Genomic DNA, 16,758 nt, shown 5'->3' on the forward strand with positions numbered 1-16,758 from the left:
CCATGAGACCAGGGCCCTGCAGGATTTAACCTGCCTGTAAGACAGAGCTATTCCGCCTGGCTTTCAATTTGAACTAAGCCTGATCTTTTATTCCCCTTCCTTCCCTCCCCCTTTATGAAGATTACCCGCTCTGGGATCCCACAGCTAATTCCCCCCTCGTCTCCTCGCTGGCTCAAATAGGACTAACTTAGCCAGCTAGCCCTGGTGATCATCTAATGTTTATTGGATGGATTCCCCCCCTAAATTAATTTTTGAATTCTGAATTTATTGTTATTCATGTTTTATACTGTATTTTTGTTGCATAAATTAAGTGCTTTACATTTGTTGTTAGCTGCCCTGAGCCCGGTTTTCTGAACCGGGAAGGGCGGGGTATAAATAAAAAATTATTATTATTTATTAGTATTAAACTATGGGACTCACTTCCACAGGAGGCAGAGAGGGCCATCAACTTTAATTGGACAAAATCATCAAGGAGAAGGCTATCAACGGCCGCCACCCATGATGGCTCTGCTCTGCCTCCACAGTTGGTAGCAGTCCTGCTTCTGAATACCAGTTGATGGAAACCACAGAGAGGGGAAGGTGCTCTTGTGTTCAGGTCCTGCTCATGGCTTTCTGTCTGGGGCATCTACTTCACCACGATGAGAACAGGATGCCGGACTAGATGAGCCATTGGCTTGATCCAGCAGGCTCTTCCATCATCAGTGGTGTAGCATGGGTTGCCAGCCCAGGGCAAGGAAAGTACTGCGTCCCTTAACTGGCGAGTCCATGCAGCACTGCTCAGTGTGCTGCTCAGGTGAGGCCAGATGGGGACTGCCTCCAGTAGGGGGTGGCAGCTGCAGAGGCGCACCCCTAACTTTTTTTGAACCTGGGACAATCGCTCTAGTAATGCCCCTCCCCCATGCTACACCCCTGTTTTACGTTTTCATGACCTGAGTGGAACTTTACAATCCAAGTGAATGTGCAATACAGTGGTACCTCGGGTTACAGGTGCTTCAAGGTTACAGACGCTTCAGGTTACAGACTCCGCTAACCCAGAAATATTACCTCGGGTTAATAACTTTGCTTCAGGATGAGAACAGAAATTGTGTTCCGGCGGTGCGGCAGCAGTGGGAGGCCCCATTAACTAAAGTGGTGCTTCAGGTTAAGAACAGTTTCAGGTTAAGAACAGACCTCCAGAACGAATTAAGTACTTAACTCGAGGTGCCACTGTAATAAAAATCGCAAAAGCTGGTCAACATCAGAAGGCAATGCTGGGAAATGTTCCCTGGTCTGGGCGAGCAAGAGTCCATTGGCCTCTGCTCTGTGGCACAAAGGGTCTCTCATCTCCCTTGTTCAGCCCCATCTCATTCTGGCTTCTTCTCACCGCTCTTTGGATTATACAGTGAGGGAACTGCCAGAAGGCCCTCAGAGCTGGACCTCTGTGTCTGGGCTGGACGATGGAGCGGAGATGCTCCTTCAGTTACAAGCCATCGGTAGACTTCCTCTCCATGAATTTTTCCAGTCCTCTTTTAACGCCACCCAGGTCGCTGGCCATTACTGCTTCAAGTGGGAGGGAGTTCCACAGTTTAACACTGCGCTGCGTGAAGAAGGACTTTCCCTTCACGGCCTAGGACCCTCGTACCTACGGGACTGCCTCTCCCAGTATGCCCCACGGAGAGCCTCAAGGTCCATAAATAGCAACACCCTAGTGGTCCCGGGCCCTAAGGAAGTTAGATTAGCCTCAACCAGAGCCAGGGCCTTTTCAACACTGGCTCCGGCCTGGTGGAACGCTCTGCCTCATGAGACCAGGGCCCTGCAGGATCTGATTTCTTTCCACAGGGCCTGTAAGACAGAGTTGTTCCGCCTGGCCTTTGGCTTGGAGCCAGTTTGATTCCCTCCCCCTCTTTCTTTTTCCTTTTTCCTTTCTCCTCCTGTGATGAGGCTGCATTTTAATATTTTAATGTTTCAATATTTTAATGTTGTATTTTAATCTTGTTTTTAAGCTGTATTCATTCAACTTGTTTTTATTATTGCTTGTTAGCCACCTTGAGCCCAGCCTTGGCTGGGGAGGGCAAGGTATAAATAAAAATTATTATTATTATTATTATTAATCTGTCCTGAATCTTCCAACATTCAGCTTTATAGGAGGTCCACAAGTTCTAGTGTTATGAGGAGGGGCGGGAGAGAAACCAAACCTTTTCTCTATCCTCTTTCTCTTCCTTTTGCCCCCGAATCTACCAACATTCAGGCTCAAGGATGCCAGGCCAGAACATGACATCCTTCTGAGGCAGGTGTCGCTTCCTGTTGCCTTTAGAAACCAAGTGTCTCTACGTGACGCCCAGAGAATGCCAATCCACGTGAGGGACCTTCTCTCGCTCCCACCAGCCTCCGGGCACACCCCTCTTTGGCACGGTCGGTTGGATCGCTCACGCTCCATCTATCCCTCGCTCTCCAAAACAAGCCGGACTTGTTTGCTGCCAGCCCTCGCCCGGGTGTATGGAGGGGTTGTGTTTTTTTAAAGTACAGCTGTCTAAAAACTGAATGACAAATGTGGGCGAGGCCCAGTGGGGCAGGACCACAAATAGGGACAGGAGGCATCTTTCTGCTCAAGTCTTCTGGTGGCGTTTTAGTGTGCGAGACCCAGAAGGAGGAAGGACAACCCGTGGAAAGCATGCTTTTCTCTGGGGTACTCTTGGTGATGGGAATCGGCGTCACAGCTGAAAAAGGTAGGGGTGTTCCTTGCCTTATTCAATTTATGGGGACATTGATTTATTTGTAAAATGCATTTTTGCCAGAGAGAGAGAGAGAGAGAGAGAGAGAGAGAGAGAGAGAGATCACTAATAATTCAACATCAGGAAGAACTTTCTGACCATAAGGGCTGTTCAACATTGGAACAGAGAATACTGGGCTCTCCTTCCTTGGAGATTTTTAAGCAGAGGTTGGGTGGGCATCTATCATGGAAGCTTTAGCTGAGATTCCTGCATTGCAGGGGCTGGACTGAGTGGCCCCCAGAGCCCCTTCCAACTCTATAATTCATTGATTCTGTGATTCGCTTCAGGACGAGCTACAACAATTTAAGAATGCAATACGAAAACCAGTTTTAACAAATGGCTGTCAAGAGAATAGCTTGAGTCCTGATATATGTATATCTGTGGTGTCAAAGGCTGTGGTCTGGAGGTGCGCATTTAAGATACAGTGGAAGGTACATAATGCAGGTGTTCAACACACTTCTGTGGGAAGGGAGTTTCTCAGTTTAGGGATTGCGACAGAGAATGCCTTCTCCCACCCACACATTGCAGCTCCTGAATTTACAAAGACATTTATTTGTTGGTTTTATTTGTAAAATTGCAGACACCTCTTAATGTTAAAAGGTTGCATCCAGCAAGCCTGTGCCACTAATGTGACTGTACCTTAAGTTCTGCGGAATATAAATTATACAGAATATATTAGGTTGTTGATAAAGATAATTGTAATAGCACAATAAGACTAAACACATCTGTATTCCAATGTATGGAAATGTAATTGAGTATTTTTATTTTATTTTTATTCTCATTCATGTTTTTTATATATAAATGATTTTTTTCTATTATAAACAAATAAATAAATAAAAGTTCTACACAAAGTAGACTTTTTGAAATTAACGGGCCATGGTTTATTAATTTCAGTGGGTGTGCTCTTGTGTAGGACTAATGTTAGAAATACCCCCACCCAATTTTTATGTTTATTTTAAATCTCTAAGCAGTTTACATAAAATATAATGGAGCGGGGAGTCAATATAAATTAAGAAAAGAATACAACAGCAGTGTTCAGACAATACTTTTGAAAAACGAAATAAAACAGTTTAAAACTATATAATAGATAAAACTGAGCAATTAACAAAGACTTTGTAGCCCAGCTGAAGTTAAGAAAAATGCAGCAAAATTTGGACTAGTTTATATACAGTACATGCTTTGGTTGGCAGTGTTTTTATTGATGCCTTTTATGATGGTTTAATGTTTAATCTCTTTGTGATGTTTCGCAGGAAGCAATTGAAAAACGAAACAAATAATAGAATGACAGCTACAACCTCTTGTTAATAATAATAATAATAATAATAATAATAATTTTTATTTATACCCCTCCCTCCCCAGCCAAGGCTAGACTCAGGGCGGCTAACAAGTAATAATAAAAATAAGTTGAATGAAGACAACTTAAAAACAAGATTAAAATATACATTAAAATATTGAAACATTTAAATGCAGCCTCATCACAGGAGGAGAAAGGAAAAGGAAAGAGGGGGAGGGAATCAAATAGAACCCTCCCTCCTCCCCAGATTTCCCCTTACCCAATTGGCACACCCCAGGGACATGCCATCGGTTTGGAAAGGGTGGCAAAGAATTTTGACCTCTTGAGAAAAGATTAAAATAGAAGTGGCAGGGCGGTATGTCCGTTGATGTGGGGGCGTGAAAACTTTGGGGAAGTGGTGGCTAAGATTCCAGAGGAGGATTAACTTTTTCATTTAGAGAATAAGCCTCGGAAAGGTAGACGCTGGATTTCTCTAATTTATGCCTCCCACAAAATGCAATACATTGTTTTAGTAACTTAAAGGGTGGAAAGGCAAGACAGGGGTGGGGGGAGGCAGTTAATGAGGCCAGTAGACCGGGCATCTCTCTCCCATCAACCCCGTTTTAGTGGAACAAGTCCTTAAACAAGCCACATACATTTTTACAGTCCTGGGTGAGGTGCGCTAAATATTCTATCCTCCATTAGGGAAAGGGAATTTGCAGGGAGGGCAAACGGTAGACGAGTCCCTTCAGAAAATATGGTGAGAATTGAGGAGTGGAATAAACATGCTTTCCATAGATAACAGCATTGCAGATTCATAGAAGTGTAGAGTTAGAAGGGATCTCCAAAGGTCTTCTAGTCCAACCCCTTGCAAAATGCAGGAGTCACAGCTAAAGACAGATGGACACCCAACCTCTGTTCAAAATCTCCCAGGATGGAGAGTCCATCGCCTTCCAAGGGAGCTCATTCCATCTTCGAACAGCTCGTGCCGCCAGAAAGTTCTTACTAATGTTTAGTCGGAATCTCCTTCCTTGTAACTCGAATCCATTTGTTCTGCTCCTGCCCTCTGGAGCAGCAGGAAAACAAGCCTGCTCCCTCTTCCACCAAACGGATTATCATCTGCACGAACTTTTCCTGCATAGCTGTCCTGGGGCTGCAGAGATGGAGTACAGGGTCTCTGCCATCAGCCAGAAAAATAAAGACATCTGGGAATATGCTTCCCGGGAACAAGTAACAACAAGGGGAAGAACACTTGCAAGGACATCAGAACCAGTGCTTGAAGTTGCATTCTTTTCCTCTTCCCTCCCAATCCGTTTTTCCTTTTGTGCCACACCCTTCAGATTGTAAGGCTGAGAACCTTATTATCAACTGTTGCAAGCCGCTCTGTGAAACTTTCTGCTGAAGAGTAGGATTTTAAAAAAAACCCCAAAAAAACCCTTTAATAAGCAAAATGAACAACTCACTTCCTTTTCTCGTTGCCTTTCTCTAGTGTCGGTAGGATATACGCCTCGCCTCACTTCCAAGGACCTGGCCGCGAAGATCACTTCCTCCGCCTTCACTTTGGAACAACCTCGCTGCGTCTTCAACAAGTTTGTCGATGCCACCGATGAGATATGGCTGCTGGTCGCCCGCAGCAATGGTACATTGTGTGTGATTGGTTGCAATTATATCCCGCCTTTTTCTCCATTGAGCTCTGTTGTTTTTTTTGTAAATCAATTTTTATTGGTTTCTTCACAATTAATTTCCACAGTTAAGTACAAAAGACAAATCCCCGCCCGCCCCCATCCCCATTCACAAACACCTTTCAAAACCTTATCTTTGAGGTTCTTTAAACCTCATGACTTTCCTCCATTCCCTCTTCGGGTTCCTTATATTAACAGAGTTCTTCTGCATTTCTATACACATATTTCATCAATTCCTCCTCCTCCTCTTCTTCTTCTTTATAAATAATTTTTATTAATTTTCCAACATACATTTATAATATCCAACCTAAATTTATCACATATTTTCTCTTTTGGACTTCCTTCAGCCTCTCTAACAATCATCCATTATTCAAAATTTTAATTACACATTTCCTAATCTTTATATTGCATTTTATATACCTTCACTCTCTTATTTTTCTTCAACACAATATTCCTCAATCTTCTTCTTCTTCTAATTTTATTCAAATTTTTCTGATTGCAAATGTGCGGTTACACATATACAATAATTATTTCACATTATTTTCCCTAACTTTGGCATATTTAAATTTCACTGGAAGGCAGCTATCAGTTAAATCAGATTTAAAATCCAGCTCACCTTCCTCACAATCTCCTCTTAGTTTCAGGGGCTGTAATTTCTGCCTCACTTCAGTCACCAAGGCATTCCCAAATATTTCTTGCCTACTGCCCATGCCAACCATAGTTACTTCTGACTTTTCCTCCAGAAATTCCACCAGTTCCTTCACAATTTTTTCTCTTATGTCCTCCCTCTCCTGTTCAGGAACCCCACAGAGTCTTAAGAGATTTTCTTTTTGTTGCATCTCAAGCATTTCCAGATCATCCTCTATCGTCTCTTTATGCCGTATAAAGGAGTTCATGCCTTCCTGCGCTTGCACTATTTTTGCCACATTGTTCCTGTTAGGGTCGCCCAGCAAGGCCTGGCGAATAATCCATTTTTTCCTTATTGCCCCTTACAGCGGCAGAAAGCTGCACTGTCCTCAGATCCCCTGAGGAGCTGCCCTATCAGTCGTTTGAGAACAATTCCTGTTACATGACCCTGGGCACTTCCCCAGCCAACTACCCCTGCCCAGCGGAAGAAAGCAGCAAGCTCACTGTCTTGCGAGTGGGGAACGAAGTCAGCTGCAAGACGGATCCCGCCAGGCCAGATTGCAATGGCCCCCTACCTGAGCCAGGACCCTACAGGTGAGTTACCTGTGTCAGGTGATTCCCCCACCCGCCACTCAAAGTTCTGATAGTGTCTCTATTTTCTGAATTAAACCAGTACTTCATTAAAGTACTGTCTATATCTGGGTTTGCTTGTTTGTTTTCCATTTGGTGCAGCTGTCCTCAACAGGAAGCCTTGCCAGGTGTGGTTGGACTCCAACTCCCATCATCCCTGATCATTTGCTACACTGGCTGGGGATGATGGGAGTTGGAGTCCAACGACATCTAGAGCAGTGGCTGCCAAACTCCCCACCAACAACACTACCACACCGGGCCTCTTGAAAATGGCCGAGGGTCTTGGAAGACAACTTAATGGTCCTATTTTTCTCCCAGTAAATCATTGTTGACATGCAATGGCATTTGATGGCTGACATGTAATGGGACGGGTGGAAGGGGAGGAAATTCGATTCAGTACGCTGTTAGAAAGTTGGTGCCACTTTGAATCTATTTTGGCCTGTTGCTATTTCAGCTTTTCAGAAGTCCTATGTTATCGCTTTTCATTTTCCTTATTGATAATTTTGATTGCTTTATCTTTTTTTGTGTAAACTGCCTTGAGGGTTGTCTGTTTTCTGCATTCCAGCGGTGTATAAATTCTGTGAAACAAAAAAATGAAATTAGAGCCAAATCTATCATATTTGTGCTTTCTGGGGGAAAACACATGAGGCGTTCCAGCATATGGGAGTGGGGGGTTACCTGGGGAGAGTCCTGAGGACTGGGAGGAGGAGGTGTCAGAAACTGAAGAGGCAACAGAGTTTAGTGAGCAGGAAGAGGCTGTGGCAGTGAGCAGTCTAGGGTGAAAGGCAGAAGAGGAGGCTGGAGAGGAGGAGGGCAAAGAGACAGAGATGAATCAAGCTGCTGAAGAAGCCAGGGGGTCTCCCCCTTCTACTGCGACCAACTCACTTCCCCCCTGGTCTGCCAGAACCAGAAGAGGTATGAAGAGGGCGGAGCAAAGGCAGGCACAGCAAGGAAGTCTCAGATTGCTTAGGGGAGGAGAGGAGTCTTAGAGAGCTGTGGGAAGTAAGCGACATTCAGTCCTTATAACTGCCTCACTGGGGTAAGACCTACTGGGTAGAATAGCTGTGATCACTAGGCCTGCACTGTTTTTGTTTCTTGAATAAAAAGCTAATCTCACTGACACTGGGTGTTTTATTGCTGACCTACCCCTGGCCCTAGCTCCTTACAATCTCCAGGGAGGACTCAAGGTCCCCTTAACTCTCAATTTTTAAAAAAAAAAAATATAAAATTTTCTGAATTACATTTCATAATATTCATTTAAACAACCTTAAATCAATTATTTCCCTTCTTCTTATGTAGTTCATTTTGCATACCGTAAAGGTAAAGGGACCCCTGACCATTAGGTCCAATCGTGACCAAGTCTGGGGTTGTGGCGCTCATTTCGCTTTACTGGCCGAGGGAGCCGGCGTACAGCTTCCAGGTCATGTGGCCAGCATGACTGAGCCGCTTCTGGCAAACCAGAGCAGCGCACGGAAACGCCATTTATCTTCTCCTTTCACTTTGACGTGCTGCTAGGTTGGCAGGAGCAGGGACTGAGCAATGGGAGCTCACCCTATTGCGGGGATTCGAACCGCTGACCTTCTGATCGGCAAGTCCTAGGCTCTGTGGTTTAACCCACAGCGCCACCCGCGTCCCTACATATTTTACATGAACTAAACCATTCAGTAATCCATTGTTACATCCATCAGAACTTATTTACTCTGTTGAATTTATCTTAATGCCACCAGTGTTTTTAAATGAACACAATTTTCACTATATATTCAGTAAACATTTTCCAGTCTTCTTTAAACGTGCATTCTTCTTATTCTCTTATTCTAGAAGTTAAGTCTTCAAGTTCTGTGTATTCCATCAGTTTAAGTTGCCATTCTTCTTTGGTTGGGACCTCCCTCGTTTTCCATTTTGGGGCTAACAAAACGCAGGCTGTGGTAGTAGCATACATAAATAGCCTTTTTTTTGACACCTGGGAATTTCCCTCTGAATTATCCCCAACAAAAAGGACTCTGGGTTTTTTTTGGGGGGGGGGAAATGTACTTTTAAACTCCCCCCCCCCCAATTCACTGTATACCATATCCCAATACTCTTTTACAAGTCCACCACATAAGATAAAACGTACCCCCAACCTCTTTACGTCTCCAACACTTACCTGATTCAGACTTACACATTTTAGCAAGTCTACTCAGAGTTAAATACCATCTGTAAATCATTTTCAGGTGCCCCTTATCTCAAACCCTGAAGGGAGATGCTGCCAGCCAGTGTCAACAATCCTGAGTCAGAAGGACCAATGGTCTTTTTCAGTCCCAGGCAGTTTCATTCTTTCCTTTATTCATGTGACTTGGAAGAAGGTATTCCGACTCCATCAAGTTCTTACCTTTCTCTTCTCAGAGTGAAGTTTCTGGCCTTTAATTCCGGAGGCCCCATAGCAGAGTCGAGATGGTCGGATCCCATCACGCTGATCCAAGGTAACTGAACAGGACCTGCTGGGTGCAATCCACACCCTGCCAAGCATGTTGGAGACCCCTCAGTTTCAAGAGGACCACAGCAGATGCCTTCAAACACCTTCCTATCACTGTGTGCGGATACATGTTTATCACTAGAGGGCCGAAGGACTAGGAGTACCTGGTTTGCCAACTCTGGGCAGGGATAGCCTGGCCACTGCAGTCCATGCTTTGGTAACCTCAAGGCTGGACTACTGCAATGCACTCTGTGTGGGACTGCCCTTGGGACTGGTTCAAACACTGCAGAATGTGGCAGCCAGGTTGTTGATGGAGGTGGCTGGCCAGTAGCATGCAACACCTTTGTTAAAACAGCTGCACTGGTTGCCCATCTGTTACTGAGCCAGGTTGAAGGTCCATGTCTCAATTTACAACGGCCTGAACAAGTTAGGTCCAGGGTACCTGAAGGTACCTCAGGCTCGATCACAAAGATAATCTGCAGGAGCATTGCTAGTCACACCTGAAGTTGGTGAGGCTCATTTGATGACGAGAAACTGAGCCTTTAGCGTCGTGGGCCCAGTCCTGTGGAATTCTCCGCCACTTGAGATTCAGCAGATACCTTCAGTGGCAACTTCTAAACACCTGCTGAAAACTTTTCTATTCTGCCAGGCCTAGGCACGCAATTACCATGTACTGGTGTCTATTTTAAACTTTTTTGTTTTTAACTTGTGTTTAACCTTTTTATGCTTTTGATGTATGGTTATACAGTGGTACCTCGGGTTACATACACTTCAGGTTACATATGCTTCTGGTTACAGATGCTTCAGGTTACAGACTCCGCTAACCCAGAAATAGTACCTCAGGTTAAGAACTTTGCTACAGGATGAGAACAGAAATCGTGGTCCGGCAGTGCGGCGGCAGCGGGAGGCCCCATTAGCTAAAGTGGTGCTTCAGGTTAAGAACAGTTTCAGGTTAAGAACGGACCTCCGGAACGAATTAAGTACTTAACCCGAGGTACCACTGTATGGCATTATTGCTGTAAACCACTTTGTTATACTTTTGTGATATAGTGGCAAACATTTTTTATTATTATAAATAACTATTCCCCCACCCCCAGTTGCGATGCTCAGGAATCGGGCTCACCAACCTTTCTAGACCTCTGGTGCATATATGTATATGACACTGTGTATGCCATTCCTTCTAGTCACTTTTCAATAGAACGGCCCGTCTGACAATTACAGCTTTAAATGTATTCTCTTGTCCTTATCAGGGAAGGATCCCGAGACGATCGACACATCCCCTGAGCGGCGGAGCGCAGGAATGATTGCCATCGCCACTATCCTCTCCATCCTCTCTGCCATCCTGCTGGCTGCCCTCATTGCTGCCTTGGTCTATAAATAGTACGTTTCTATTTAGAATTGCAGAGGGAATTGACTATGGCCTTGCCTGAAACCCGATGGCCGTGTCACCCTGGAGTTAAGGGCCTTTGCTTGCCTTCTGCAGCTTGGCTTGCTTACTTGAGCCTTCTGGAGCATAGGTGTTGGCTCCGACATTAGTCACGCCCAAAACAGAAACAAATGGAGATGGCTAGCACATTCATTTCAACGGGTTGCCGCTGAGTAGGACTTAGCAGAATGTCTGGGCAAATGTTTAATCCTATATTTGATGCATTTTTGTCTAGCAGAGGAGGAGGAGGAGGCAGTGTGGTGGGGAGACATCCACAAGGGTGGGTAGCAATGAGCAGAGGTGGCTGGATTTGCCATCTGAGGTGACCGCCTCACCTCATGGGCAGGCCAGACCCTGCCTTTAAGTAATACAGGATTTTCCCCAGTTTAATTGTGAAGTGTTTCTTTTTCATTTAACTGAGTCTACACCCAACCTTTTCCTCCAAAGAGCTCAAGGTGGTGTATACTGTTATCCTCATTTAATCCCCACAACGACCCTCTGAGGCAGGTTAGGCTGAGAGACTGGTCCCCAAGATCCCCCAGTTAAAGCTTCATGGCCAGGTGGGAGGATTTGAACCCTGGTCTCTCTCAGGTCCTCCTCCAGCCCTCTAACCACTACACGACCACTGCTTCTCCCACATCAGTGAGGTTGAGGCCCGAGCTGACCTTACGCGATCCTCACAGCCCATATTGACCTCATTCTTCCTTCTGCCATTCCTTTCCCACAGTTCGGACGTCTGCGGCAGCGCCGAGATTGTCACCGTGAGGGATACAGCAACAATCACCCGCTACACAACCCACCATATATATGACCAGCCTGGCCGAAACTTGTGAGGCCCTCTGTTTCGGGACGATTTGTCGACGGTATCCATCTTCCCTTTCCCCTCCCGCTGTGGCTGCCTCAATCCCTTAGACTCTCTCAAGGAGCTCCGCTGAGACATTTGGCCTCTGGACGTACATCCCATTCCTGAGTCCCTCTTGGAGGAGCTCAGAGGAGTTGGCGGAGCGGAGGGAAGAGGAAAAACTGAGCGATCATCTGTGAATTACACACTTTGGGATGTTTTCTTCCCTGAAGATGGATTTTGGCGGCACCTTCCGCTCAAAGGAGAACCCGGTGCTACAGTGGTTTTGTCTTAACACATTGAAATAATTCCATATGTAAACAGCAGCAGATTTACGCTGTTCCCAATGAACGAATAAGTTTCCACCATCTGGGGGCAGCCTCATTTTAAAAGATGGGGGGGCGGGGGCAGGGACAGAGCTTTCGGGGTTGTTGTTTTTCCAATTAAGCATCATAGATGTGGTGGTTGCGGGCAGAGTAATTCACCAAAGATACAGGAGAGAAGCTTCAGGGCCAGGGTGCCCCTCAATTAAAGACGTCTTTGTTTGATGAATGGGATGGGGTTTGTTTGAACCTGAAAGGAATATCTCACAGGAGAAAAGGGATGCACACCTTGTTTTCAGGCATCTGTGGGAGCAACAGGCATCTTCTTAAAAGAGGCTTTTGAGTGCCTCTTAGAAGATGGTGCCTGTCGGCTGGGAAGTCTGGCAGTACTGTTATTAAAATATAATCTATAGCGTTTTAACCTGCTGTTGCCTAGTTAATCGGGGGCAGGCACCATTCAAAGCTGTGGAATGGAGAAATCAACGCAACCAAGGGTGTGCACTTCCAGGTATGGTTGGACTACAACTTCCATCCAGGGGCGGCCTGGCCCGTTTCACCGCCTGAGGCAAAACAGGAAGGTGCAGTGAGAATGAGGCCCCTCATTGTCCTTAGAATCGTAGAGTTGGAAGGGACCCTGCAGATCATCTAGTCCAACCCCCTGCAATGCAGGAATATGCAGCTGTCCTGTACGGGGATTGAACCTGCAACCTTGGCGTTATCAGCACCACGCTTTTACCATCTGAGCTACCCAGGCCTTCACAGAGTCCAAGAGCATCTGAAGGACCACAGATTAGGTGCTCCTGGACGACACACTATAATCCTACACTTGGAAAACACCACACCATCAAATGACCACCTTCCCCACAATCAAACAAGCCCAAGAGTCAAAATAATCAATCCATCCTTTTGGGGATTCCTCTACCGCTTGGGCCAGGCAGGTGAATCCGAAACAGAGGGGTCTTTTTTTGGCGTCACACTTACAATTCTCCCTCCGCCTCTACAATCATTGTGGTGTCGTTTTTTGCAGAACATGCTAAGATCATCCTATGTACGGAAGCAGAAAGGCAACCGGTTGTGTGTGTGTGTGTGTGTGTGTGTGTGTGTGTGTGTATTTCAACCTAATGGGTGGCAAATCCCCAACTATGGAGCCTAATTTCCTGACCCACCCCAAAACATTTAATTTTTTCCCCGATTCCCCAATTTGGCAGCAGCAAAAAGGAGAAAAAGTGGATTCAGTACTGGCGTAGGCAGAGACAATTTAGGAAGGGGGAAGATATAGCCACACCCACTTTGGGCCACACCCACCACTGGCATGCGGCCCCCCAAGGCGGTTGGCCAAGACTGCATGTGGCTCTCAGGTCAAGGAAGGTTAGTTGCTTCTCCCGTAACCAGCCCATTAAGTATTGTTTAACTGAATGCAAACCATGATTTCTTCTTAAAAGACAACAGTGTGAGCATTCATTCGTATGCACAGTAGAACTATTACCAATTCATTCTGCACATTTTCTGTTCTTTGATCTGTTCTATCCTATTTCTGTATCAAATGGCTTTTTAAAAGAAAAGAAAAGCACAGGTGTTTTTTCATTAAAGTATATTTTAAAATGCAAATTTTACATAGGGTGGGCAGCATATTTTGCACGTATATCTCGATATTTGCACATGTCTGAGTCTCAGCAAAATTTGGAGAGATGCAATAACTGGCCAATAGCTGTGATCTGCAAAATTGGCTTGGTCCCCATTCCAACGTGGCTCATACGAAATCCTCAACCTTCCCTACTCTAAAGTGAGGAACTGCAGTATCAGCCCAGCACAAATGAAGCCTCCTAAAAGGAGGGTGTACACAATCAAGAAATAAGCCAAGACCCTTTGGACTTCCTGGAGGACCACGGCCACTATTCCCCGGCTTTTCTCCGGCCCAAACATGGCTGAGGCAATGCACTCTCCTAAATCACCATGGAACATGGCGTCTCCAAGAGTCCTGGTGGTTGAAAGCAGGTCTAGAGAGGACAGGCTGGGGTGGTGGAATGCCTTATCTTGATTTCCTTTCCATTAAATTTGCTGTTGTGTTCTTCCTGTGAAAAGGCAGAAAGAAAGGGATTTGGTTGGTTTTTTTACATTTTTATTTATTTACAATCTCAGAAGGCATGACACAAAAGGAAAATGGATGGGGAGGAGGAGATATGCAAATGTCTAGTTACAGGTTCTTTCCCCCTTTTTTATTTATAATCGTAGATAAATAAGAGTAAACATGTGCACCCACCACCGGGACCATTCCATTGTAACTATCCAACCTCCCAAAATTTCAACACCTCTTGCAATTCCATTTTAGCAGTACAAATTCTACAAACACCCTCCATATTTCCTCAAAACAATTTCTCCTGTATATTCCCTGTCTTACCATAATGGCACATGTTAATAGCTACTGTATATCCCACACTTCTTTATACCATTCTTCCATTTTATATTCTGCTTGCCCCTTCCACTTCCTGGCTATAACAATTTGTGCAGCTGTCAATAAATTTGTGAGCAAGTCCTTCATAGTCTGCGAACCTTTCACCCCGCCGTAAATTGATAATAATGCTACCTCTGGACTTTCTGTCAGCTTTAACCCAGTGATTTCTGATATCCCCTTAAACACCCTTTGCCAAAAAAATTTGTACATATTTACACCCCCACCACATGTGAACGTGAGTCCTGGGTTCCTGTCATCCCCTCCAGCATAACACCGAATATTCCTTGTTTATTTGATTTACAGGCTCTTCTAATGAGCAACGGGTGGAACAATTCAAGGAGAGGAGATGCCGAAAGTTGCCCATTTCTCAACTGTGCTGATGGAGGAGTTTTGCTTTCCTTCTCAACCCCTCCTTCAGGTGGCAGTTCAAGGCAGGAGAAGCCTGGCTTCTCAGCAGAGCTGGGGGTGGCCTTCGTCCCTTTTCTTCTGTTGCCTTGACCCTCACGCTGAGGAAAGTCAGTAAGCATTTGTGAGTCTTCTGTCGTTCACCTCCTTCATGTCCCTAAGGAAAGGGCCATGTAGCTTTAAAAAATTTAAAAATTAATACGCAAAAGTTTAAAAGGCGCAAGGAGATAGGATCATCATATATTAAGGATGGAATAACAAATAAAGTGAATAACGCATATTGTAAACAAAAATTGCCCTTTCCCCTTATGGGGTATCCAAGAGCCCATATAGAGTCCTTACATAGGTTCCCTATTGGTAGGAGAAGATAACAGAGGCCAACCAGAGAATATTGAGAAGCAAAGCAGCTAGTAAGCTTGATCTTTATTGATCTGTTGCAAGAGGGTGCTCCCCTCACACACAGGAGAGAGAAGGAACCCAGAAAAATGGTGCACAAGGCCTTATAAAGACTTTTGAAATTGCCACCCTGTAGATCAAGACCATCCCCAGAAACATCATACATACATCACAGAAGGGGTGTAACCTAAGTTCACCCTCAGATACATCATACCTACATCACAGAAAAGGCAGTCTTAAAACAGAATTTTGAATGTTGCTTTTCTCCTGTCTGGCAGGTTACTTGATTGGATTGCCTGGGTAGCCTGGCCAGTCTTTTGTAATGATAAATACTTAGTTCCTGGGCCAGGTCACGGGCTCACACCATATTCATATCGTAAATGTGCCCTTAAGACAGGATTTGTGAGGAAAGAGACAATGGGGAGATTTCCCACTTTGACCTTTCAGAGAAAACATTTGCTCAGTTTAGGAATCAAAATGGTTCCAGGTCGGTCTTCCTGTGCTGATCTATGTACTTGCTTGGTTGGTACACTTATGAACATTACCATATATCTAAGACCTCAAAATTCCTATCACACGCAACAAAAACAAAAATAATAGTAGGTAAATAAGATCGCACCCGGGTGGAGGGAAGTTCTGGGCTGTGGGGGAGGGAGGTAAAGGGATTAACTGAAACTGTTAAAGATTGGTATAGGATTTAAGAGATTCAAATTTTCATAAAGATTCTATACAGAAAGCAGAAAGCAGCAAGAAATATCAAGTAAAGGTATCGGAGAGGAGATCAGTGTAAATGAAAACATGAGACTTATGGTTTTGTTACATATGATTTCATTTTGGAGTTGTCTATTTTGGAGTTGTTTGTTGTAAAGAATGTATATTATGTGAATAAAATAATAAAGGATGAAAAGTTTAAAAAGAAAAGATAGGGCCATTTCGTATGTTTCCTTGTTTTAGTTATTCAGCATATTTATAGCATCCCCTTCGTCACAATGAATCCCAGGGCAAGGGGTGGGTGGGGTTTGCATGCATGTTGCATAAAAACACATTGGAAGAAGATCAGAATATAAAATAAATATAAACAATGAGAACTAAAGTGGGCCAATCGCATCCTATCAACAAATTCACTAATATTCTGCAGATTTATTTATTTTATTTCATAAAATTTAAATACTGCTTGATTGTAAGGAAAAAAATCCCTCAGCGCAGTTAGGCAAACGAGTCAAAGCCTTCAAAGCAGCACTAAAAAGAATATTCAGAAATATTATGTGCTTCCAATTTTGGCATTCAAATTTTGAGAGGAATTTAGAATTCAGATTTTAACTCTGGGCACCCCAAAATTTGAATGCTTATTGGCTTCTGTTGTTTTGTTTTGAATATTTTTGGGGGGACGTGTGGCAGGCATCCCATATGAAATCTCATGAGCTGCGTGTAAAGCATTTCAAACTTATTAATCTTTGCTCAACATCAAAAAAACAAAGATCATGGCCACTGGTCCCAACAC

General features: G+C 44.5%; 1 protein-coding gene across 1 annotated transcript; it reads left to right on the forward strand.

Moving 5' to 3' along the window:
* The first annotated feature begins 1,007 nt into the window (after positions 1-1,007).
* LOC310695270 (uroplakin-3b-like protein 1) lies at positions 1,008-13,586 on the forward strand. The gene is made up of 6 exons (XM_083479429.1): positions 1,008-2,705; positions 5,513-5,662; positions 6,701-6,926; positions 9,345-9,421; positions 10,665-10,794; positions 11,568-13,586. Exons 1-6 carry the CDS (start codon positions 2,528-2,530, stop codon positions 11,671-11,673), a joined length of 867 nt encoding a protein of 288 aa, XP_083335555.1. The 5' UTR covers positions 1,008-2,527; the 3' UTR covers positions 11,674-13,586.
* Positions 13,587-16,758: the final 3,172 nt, after the last annotated feature.

The sequence above is a fragment of the Podarcis liolepis genome (assembly GCF_965112155.1).
Source record: "Podarcis liolepis genome assembly, chromosome: 16".
Lineage (NCBI taxonomy): Eukaryota > Metazoa > Chordata > Lepidosauria > Squamata > Lacertidae > Podarcis > Podarcis liolepis.

Bases quoted from the DNA above. Each gene is read 5' to 3' on its own strand.
- LOC310695270 (XM_083479429.1), top strand. From the start codon at position 2,528: ATGTGGGCGAGGCCCAGTGGGGCAGGACCACAAATAGGGACAGGAGGC. The intron at 2,706-5,512 runs GTAGGGGTGTTC...GCCTTTCTCTAG, and splicing joins CGGCGTCACAGCTGAAAAAG to TGTCGGTAGGATATACGCCT. The intron at 10,795-11,567 runs GTACGTTTCTAT...CCTTTCCCACAG, and splicing joins GCTGCCTTGGTCTATAAATA to TTCGGACGTCTGCGGCAGCG.